The following is a 9,744-nucleotide window of genomic DNA, read 5'->3' as shown; positions in this document are numbered from 1 at the left end:
ATTGTCACTTACATCTGATTCACATTTAGCACAAAAAAGAGATACAACCTGATCCTTTATAATGGTATCTGTTAATGCTCCGGCGATGACATGGCCAAACTTAGTGTTGATGATGCTTGGAGATGAAGATGGTAGCTGATGGTTGGTTGAAGGCGAGCGTTGGGCCTCCTCAAGCTGCAGCAACACCTGGAAAAATACACCAGCACCAATTAGCATGTTAATCTCGGATGGCTGATTGAATGACGGGTCTGCCAAGGTGATACCAGCGGGAATGTTCAAATTTTTTAAGTCTACTGGTGACTGTGGTAATTTGCATGTGATCTTTTCCACTACATGACAGTCCACCAGGGTACTAAAGTTAGTTGTCAATGAATGAACTTGCAATGGTAAACAATAGCTGACTTTATTATTGCTCCCAGTTACTCCGATGAGGTTTAGATTGTTTTGCTCGGGTGTAAAGCCCAAGACCTCAACGGCTCTTGCTGTAATGAGTGACACCTGTGAACCGGAGTCAAGGATACATTTTATATGAACTTCCTGTCCATTTTTCGCAAATACTTTGACCCGTGCTGTTGGGATTAATATATCAGTTGCAGAGTCTCTAGAAAGGAGAACTACTGACCCTGGGCCACTTTCTTCGTCGAGGTGGAGCAGTGTGTTGTGATTTTTTTTGCATTGCCCACACCTAAAGTGGAATTTACATTTGCCAGGATGTATATTTAAACATGTGTTACATAGGTTATTTTTTTTTGCAAATGACACTCTGTCTTGGGTAGCTAGTAATTTAAATTTTGGGCAAGTATATAATTTGTGATTGGTACACTTACAGTATAAGCACTCCATTGTAGAATTGGTTGTTGTTGCCAGAGTAACCTTACTCTTTGTTAAGCTTGCCGGCTGCCGTTTCCCAGATGTGGCTGTCTCGCTGTGATCGGTGTTCTCCAAAGCAAGAGCTCGCCTCTCCAGATAGGAGAGGAAATCTTGAACTGTTGGGTCATTCTCCAGGTTTCTCTCCAGCTGATATGACCTCCAGCTGTATGTGTCTAACTTACGCTGCAGAATACCCAGTAAAAACGGGTCTTTGTCATCGACATTCACCTGTAGATTGGTGAGAGCGCTCATAGTCTGGTTCACTACTGAAACAAAAGTCCTTAAATCGTTAGCGCCTGCATACTTGGGCAACTTTTCCAAGTCTAACAGGGTGTTAACATGCTCGTTTACTATCTGATATTTGTTGTAAAACCTTTTGCTTAACAACTGCATGGCTTCCTCGTAACTCGCTGAGTTGAGTGGTAAATTTTTTACTAAGTCGAAGGGCTCACCCTGAAGGTAAGATCGCAGGTAGTATAATTTCTGTACATTGTCTAGGGATTTGTCATTATGAATGACTGACTTGAAAATCTCAATGAACGTTACGTATTCCGAGTATTTACCTGAAAAACTTGGAATGTTTATACTTGGTAACTTTGTCCTACTAGAAATGCTACTGGTACCTGACTCCGGGTTTTCACTAGCACTACTATGCGACTTAATGCTTTGGTTTAACACAGTTAAACAATGAAAATATTTATCCTCGACTTCACCAACATCCTCAGTGTCTGACAAGTCTAATGCCAAAATATCCTTATTAAGCTGATCATAATCAGCAAACGTGGTTGTCAACCTATCTCTTTTTGTAATGAGAGTTTCCACTTCACTTGACTTAAAATTTTCGCTATTTACAAATGAAAACAATCGCGTTACAATACCTTTTGCATAGCCTCTTTGGGCCTTTAGAGCTTTTAGTTGTTCCTCCATTATGATACACAGTTAAATTACACAATTTATCGTATTTGTTGCGACTCTAATGTTAGCTATTTACAATTACAGTTATTTATAGCTAAACTTTGCACTAGAAATCGAAAATTGAAAGCAAATTACAAATTGTTGCAAACACCACGCCAAATAAAATAAGATGGCGAATTTGTTGACGTCGCATACGCCGTTCCGCTAGAGGGCGCAAGTTTCGCAAACGCAGCGCAGGCCTGCCAACCTAACTATTCTTACTTGACGTATGGTATGAACCAATGAGACTCGTCCGCTGCAGACTCGGAGTTCTTTGACGCGACGTGATTGGACGATGGTCGCTTCCCACGTCTCGTTGTTGATTCCGTCTTCGGTCTTCGCCGCTCGAGTGGGACGACTGGCACGATGCTATCTTCTTTCCCTTTCTCTCTTGCCGCGATATGAATTGGAATGGCGGGAATTGTTCTTGGTTTATTATTTTGATGCTATTTCTTATTTATTGCAACAACTTCTATCTTGAAGTTGTCGAAAATATATCACTGTATGACGTTCGGATGATTTCGCAGATACTTGATAGCTTGATTTCGCAAGTATACTGATCCTCCCGCCTTTTTAGTTCTTGCTGCATGCACGCATTGCGGCTCCCGTGTGCAATTTTATCTCGCTGTCCTTTCGCACAGGAAACTCCGTCGGATCGTTATGGACCAATGTATGATGCGTGGACTGTAGGTTTGGCTGGCTGGTCTTCTTCATTAAAACCAAAGTTTCACAGTGAGACAGTATTTTATTTTATCACAACACAAGAGCACCGTACAGCAGTTATATTGTAACAGTATAGGATACGGAAGTAACCATAAACAATAAATTAAAAATATACCTGTGTTGCCATCAACAGTGGTTATGGAATGGTTATCATCAAATTTGCTAACACTCAACCTTAGTAAAACACAATACCTCTGTTTTAATATATCTAACCGTGTAAAGCAAAATAGTGATCTCCGTATAAAGGCCCACTACTGCTCCACCTCAACTAATTGCCAATGCCCAACTATTGGTAAAACTGACAGTATACGATACCTAGGGGTCATACTGGATGACAAACTGAATTGGGGTTCGCATATAAACAGCCTATGTAAGAGAGTCAGAAGACTGATCTATTTGTTCAAGAATCTTCGTCATTGTCTTGACAAAGAAACTCTGATTACAGTCTACAAAAGTTTATGTGAGTCTATTCTGTCATACTGTATTCCAATATGGGGTGGCACTTACAAGACCTATATGTTACCTCTGGAACGGGCGCAAAGAGCGGTTTTGAAGGTTTTATTGTCCAAACCAAGAGACTACGCTACCGTGAAAGTATACTCTGAAGCGCAAGTCCTTACTGTGAGACAAATATACCTTCTCAGGACTGTGTTGCGCCGCCACTCATACCTTCCCTTGGATGCCAAAGTGCTAAACAGACGACAGGGTTTTTCTGTTTGCGAGTTAAAAAGTTGTCGTACGGTATTTGCCCATAGCCAATTGGATAACCTTAGCTCGAGAGTATATAATAAAATAAATAAAAGTTTGCACATTTACCCCCTTAATAAATTTGAAATTAAATTTAAATTAAAAAGCTGGCTATCAGACTTATCATATGAAGAGACTGAGAAGCTCCTGACTATGACTTCATGATAACATAACTTTTTTTTTTTTTTTTTTTTATTTATTTATCAAATTTTTTTACAGAATTATTGATTACTTATATCATTGCATCACAAAAATCACAGAGATTTGTCCGTGATGAATCATTCTACGTAATTAGGTACTTAATAACTAATTATACTTATTTATATTTTATACAATACAAAAACTTATACAATATTACACGTTAATTAAATAAGTACAATAGTGGGTAGTTTAATAATAAACCATCAGCCAAACATACAAGATAGTTGGTGCATATTCGAACAGTGTTAAGTTAGAGTAATGATATATAGTATGATTTTATTTTGTGGTTGATATTTTTCGGTGTAATTAGATTTCTAATATTTTGGTCCATTTTATTAATAAGTTTTGGCATTAAATACGCACAGTGCCGTTCGCCGTAAACATTGTTTGCTCTAATCATGCTATACTTGTTTTGTGTGACCTTTCGTGTATGTATAGGGTGAGATACTTTTTTCAGGTGGTCTAGACAGAAAAATTGTTCCTTCAGGAGGTTTACTTCTACTTTTAGGTAAATTGGTAAGACGTTACAATGTTTGAAGAGTTTTGGTGGGTTGTCATCATATTTAAGTTTAATCTGGGGCGAAACAATGAGTTTTAGTATGCGGTACTGCAAGTTAAGAATTTTGTCCAGGTATGTTTTATACGTTCTGCCGTAGCTGCTGAGGCCATATGACACAACAGAATCTACCATAGCGTTATACAGCGTGAGACGAACTGAAAATGGAATTCTATTTTTAACCACATACAGTTTAGCCAAGAATGCTCTCAGTTTGTTGCAGACACTTTCGATGTGCTTACTCCAGTTAAATCTATCATCTATAGTTAGACCCAAATAGGTATGAGCTTCAACCACTTCAATCATGTCGCAGCAGGCATCACATACGTTCGGTGAGATGCTATGTAGGCATTTATGGGAATGGGCTTTGAGCTGAGATGTAAGGTCTCCTTTGAGATACGGAGACTTTATATGCATAAGCTTAGTCTTTCTCGCGTTGAGCACCAGTCCTGAGTCATGACACCACCTGCATAGGTTGTCGAAGTCATCTTGCAGCATACTCAGAGCAGAATCCACATCGTCATTGGCTAGGATTAGGCAGGTGTCATCTGCGAACTGATACACGTTACTATGTGTCATACACAGGCCCATATCGTTTACGTAGGTCAAAAAGTGTAAGGGACCAAGGACCGATCCTTGAGCAGTACCTACGCTGACGTTTTTTATGTCACTCAGACTCTCGTTGATTTTGACGCAAGACTTACGTGCTTGTAAGTAGCTTTTGCACCACTCAAGCAGGCTACCTCTAATGCCATTGGAACTTAATTTTTCTACAAGTTTAGCGTGATTTAGTGTATCAAAAGCGCGCGAGAAATCGATGAATAGGGCAAGTACATGTTTTTTATTATTGAGGTAAGAGTTGACATCATCTGTGAAATTGGATAGTAGTGCAGTCGTACTTTTCCCAGGTTGGAATCCAAATTGTTTCGATGATATAATATTATTTATTTTATAGAATGAGTGTATTTGGTCACTGATTACTTTTTCAACAATTTTATTAATAGTGGATAAAAGTGTTATCGGGCGATAATCGGCAGGAGTAGTGTAATATTGGGCATTCTAGATCACTCTCAGTCGCTGCGCTCCTTCGCTCGCTTCGCTCGCCGTGATCTAGAATGCCCAATCGGTTTTCTTCGCGCCATCTGAAACGTCTGATCATCAAATCGTATAGGTTAACTTATTGGATTGTACCTACTGTTTAAATAACAACGCATGATAAATTGGATTTCATTCCATGGTGCACATTTGCATACAAGTGATCAAATTATGTGTAAAAATCACTGTCAAACATGAAATTCGTTAAACAACCCTATAATTTTCAGGTAGACAAAATATGTTTATCTTTAAATGATGTAGGTCAAATAAGGAGACATGGAAATTACTTACCTAACACGATTCGTTGTTTAATTTGCGGTCCATCAAATTGCGGGAAAACAAATCTTATGATAGGACTTCTTTTGCATGAAAAAGGAATTCATTATCATAATCTCTATATTTATTCAAAGACTTTATTTCAACCTAAGTACCAGTTCTTATTTAATGTTTTAAAATTAGTTACTGAAGTTAATGTGCATAAATATACTGAAAATAATGAGATTGATAGTCCCCGAGATGCTGAAATGGATTCCGTCATAGTGTTCGATGACGTTGCTTGTGAAAATCAGACTAATATACGCGATTACTTTTCTATGGGTAGACACAAAAGAATTGATTGTTTTTATTTAAATCAGACGTATAGTAAAATTCCCAAGCAACTGATTAGAGACAATGCTAATCTTATTATTTTATTTAGACAAGATGACGTAAATCTAAAGCACGTTTATGATGAACATGTTAATACCGATATGAATTGGTCGCAATTTAGAGAGATGTGTACTCAAATATGGAGTAAACCATATAATTATTTAGTAATAAATAAAGATTGCGACAAAAATCATGGTCGATACAGAATGAATTTTGATACATTTGTTTTGTTTGATTACATCCAACATAATATATAATAATAATTCACATATCAATAATCTTATTTAACATTTATTTATGGTGTTGAATACTAGTCTCCAATGGTAATAGTATAGCTATGGAAAAATCATTAAAAGAACAGATTGTTAAATCTGCAGAAGCTGTTAAGAAGAAAGTTAAATTCATAAAGGAGTTAAAATCAGAGAATGATAATATTATAGAATCTGTTTTTAAACCAATAACTTCACCTTTAAATAAAATTGCAAATAATACGGAAAGTTCTTTTATAAAAGATGACATTTATATCAAAAATAACATCGATATGGAAAATTCAAGATTTGATAAAAAGTATGATGACCAAACCACTAACGATTCAGATGATGATCGTAATAATGATGATGACTCAGAATCAGAATGCACTAAAAGTGATTTTTCAAATAATACATTTCAATCAATCAGCTCCCCTCGGGAATCTTCGTCATGGTCAATGTCTTCAGAAATGTTTCAAGATATCCCATTTGGCATAAGAAAAGAACAAGGTAAATGTATGATGGGTTCTGTGAAAGTTTCCGTTTCTCCAGAAACAGTCACGCTATCAGGACAAGCATATAAAAGAACCGATGGTTTAAATGAACTTTTATTTAAAAAAGTACCTAACCTCAATCTAGTAACCGAAAATGATAAGAAAATATACAAAGTCATGCTGTTAGAGACTAACGCCCATCGTAGAGATTACAGCCCATCTAAACCTATAAAAAGCAATAAAGGTAAAAAATATTTACAAATAATCAAACCGCTATTTACACTACAAAAAAATATAGAGGCAAAGGGAGCGGGATTACATGAACCAATGTTGAAAAAAATGAAAAATAGTGTTGATTTGGTATACTGGGATGACCCTAACGAATTAGTTGAAAGACTTAAATTGCTAATAGCATCGCAAGACGCTGGTAACACAGGAGTTAATAATGAAATTATAGCCATAATTGAAGAACTCCGTGAAACTGGGTATATAAATTAATATATCCCAAAAATGATATTAGATGGCAGAAAATATTTGATTGCGGTGGTTCTCAAAATGACAATAGATAAATTCGGGCATCATGTGCACAGACAGACTAAAACGATTGATACAAATATTTTTTTAATGAAATCTGAGGACGGTTCATTTGATATTCAATCATCGAAATTAATAGGACTAAGGACTCCTACATCTGAGGACGAAGCGGTAAATAAGCAGTATGTAGATGAAATATTTGAACGATATAACTCAAAACACGAAGAAATTCAATCAGAATTGCATAAAATTAAAATACTCTTAAAAGTTGTTATAAGTAAGATTCAACAATGATTAAAAAAACAATCGTGGATGAAATTCATAAAACAGCAAGAAAAAATTTTGATCGTCGACATGTTGTTTTAAAGGGAATTGATGATTTATGGCAAGGTGATTTAATTGATATACATAAATACTATAAAGTGAACAAAGGTTATAAATTTATTTTAGTCATTATTGATGCTTTTTCTAAGTTTGCGTGGGTGGTTGCATTGAAATCCAAAAATCAATTAGATGTAGCGAAAGCTTTTCAAAATATCCTTCAAAGTGGACGTGTACCTAAAAATTTACAAACTGATCTTGGAACGGAATTTTACAATTCAGTTTTTAAAAGACTTTGTGAATCTAACGGTATAAATCATTACTCAACATATTCAACAAAAAAGGCATCTATTGTTGAAAGATTAATAAGAACACTTAAAGGTAAACTTTATAAACATTTTAGTTACATCGGGAATTATAAGTGGGTTGGAAAACCAATAGAAACTGTTATTCATTCATACAATAATAATATTCATCGCATAACCAAATTTAAGCCATCGGAAGTTAATACTTCCAATGAAAGAGAAGTCATGGATAACATTTTGAAATCCAGAAAAAAAAGCTTAAAAAATGAAAATAAATTTAAACTTGGCGATAATGTTCGTATAAGTAAATACAAAAGTATATTTAACAAAGGTTACTTTCCCAATTGGTCTACCGAGATTTTTAAAGTTATAAAAGTTAATAATACCATGCCCGTTACATATTTGTTAGAAGATCAAAGACAAAATAAAGTGTTAGGTTGTTTCTATGAACAAGAATTACAGAAAACTATGTATCCTGATATATACTTAGTTGAAAAAATTATAAAAAAATGTGGAAATAAATTATACGTAAAATGGTTAGGTCTTAGTGAAAAAGACAATTCATGGATTAATAAAAAAAATATTGTTTAAACAATTACATCTATCATAAGCATACATATAAATTGAAACCAATAATACATTTTATTATTACTTATTTTGCTATGAAAGGAAGAGGTCTTGTTAATAATTTAATTAATAATTTACCATTTGAACTACATTTACCTGGTTATAATTATTGTGGTCCAGGAACCAGACTACAAGAGCGCCTTTTAAGAGGTGATCGCGGTATTAACGGGCTAGATGAGGCGTGCAAAAGTCATGATATAGCATACTCAAATTATTCCGATTTACAAAGTAGACACAACGCAGACTTAGAATTAATAAAAATGGCAAAAAGAAGAATGCAATCAAAACATGCAAGTAAAGGAGAGAAAATATCATCGTGGCTTGTAAAAAATATAATGAAAAGTAAGGTAAAAGCGGGTGCAGGTTTAAAAAAATTCAAGTCAGCAGTCGCGAAAATTGGTAGACATTTGAAAAAAATTAAACCAAAGAGCAATAAGGATGCAATAAAAATTGCATATCTAACAGCAAAAAAAATTATTTCGGGAGATAAGAAACTCTATTTACCTCGCTTAATACCAGTCCCTAAAACTGGAGGAATTCTACCACTTATACCAATTTTTGCTGGATTATCAGCACTTGGCGCAATTGCTGGTGGAGCTTCAGGTATAGCTAAAGCTGTTAACGATTATAAAGATTCAAAGAAAAAATTTATGGAATCTGAGCGACACAATAAAGTGATGGAAGCTATTGCCATTGGTAAGGGATTATACATTAAACCCTATTCGCATAAGAAAGGGAGTGGGTTATGTATACATTCTTCAAAAAACTAATAAAAGGGCTACCCAAGCGACCTTTAACTAATATAGATATAATTGAATTTACTCGTAATATACCTTATTTTAGAGGTGTTTTCATGAGAGATGAATTACCAAAAAAACCAAATAAATTTGAGTGTGCTATTGTTAACTTAGATAGCTCTCAAAACGAAGGAACTCATTGGGTAGCCTATGCTAAAATAGGTAATTACTGCGAATACTTTGACAGTTTCGGTAATCTGAAGCCTCCATTGGAGCTCACAAATTATTTAAATGGTTTGGATATTTACTATAACTATAATAGATATCAGTCATTTGAAACAACAAATTGCGGACATTTAAGTATAATGTTTTTAAAATATTTTTGGAAAAAGCATGCATATAAAAGAGAATAAATTGGCTGACAGTGTCATTTCCAATATGTCTTTCACTCTATCGGTAACAGGGTGTGAATCTATTCTGACAACTAATTACACACCACCTTTGCAACTAAACGCAGAATATGAATGTGGATTACTTTACTTTTCTACATTCAACTCTATACCAAATGTAGATCACAAAAATAATAAATTTTATATTGGAGATGAAGTTATTGAAATACCTGAAGGTTCATATGAACTTGAAGATATCAGCAATTTTTTGGAATCGCACGTAAAAGATACTTCA

The 9,744-nt window shown here is 35.0% G+C and overlaps 1 protein-coding gene across 3 annotated transcripts; it reads right to left on the bottom strand.

Moving 5' to 3' along the window:
• Positions 1-2,683, bottom strand: LOC119692373. Of its 3 annotated transcripts, none has more exons than XM_048623661.1 (3): positions 1,749-2,683; positions 828-1,136; positions 1-186 (listed from the first exon to the last, which is right to left on the bottom strand). In XM_048623661.1, the coding sequence occupies exons 1-3, from the start codon at positions 1,795-1,797 to the stop codon at positions 170-172; spliced, it is 375 nt and encodes a 124-aa protein (XP_048479618.1). In that variant the 5' UTR covers positions 1,798-2,683; the 3' UTR covers positions 1-169. The 3 variants fall into 3 exon arrangements, with proteins under 3 accessions (XP_048479618.1, XP_048479620.1, XP_048479617.1); XM_048623663.1 differs by having other exon boundaries at positions 828-1,133; XM_048623660.1 differs by lacking the exon at positions 1,749-2,683 and having other exon boundaries at positions 828-1,498.
• Between the last annotated feature and the right edge of the window lie 7,061 nt (positions 2,684-9,744).

This window comes from Plutella xylostella, chromosome 3 (assembly GCF_932276165.1).
Source record: "Plutella xylostella chromosome 3, ilPluXylo3.1, whole genome shotgun sequence".
NCBI classification, from domain to species: Eukaryota; Metazoa; Arthropoda; class Insecta; order Lepidoptera; family Plutellidae; genus Plutella; species Plutella xylostella.
Note: the sequence above shows the minus strand (reverse complement) of the source record. Positions and strands in the feature narration are given on the sequence as shown.

Excerpts from the sequence above, each read along its gene's own strand:
- LOC119692373 (XM_048623660.1), bottom strand. The coding sequence starts at position 1,263 with ATGCAGTTGTTAAGCAAAAGGTTTTACAACAAATATCAGATAGTAAAC.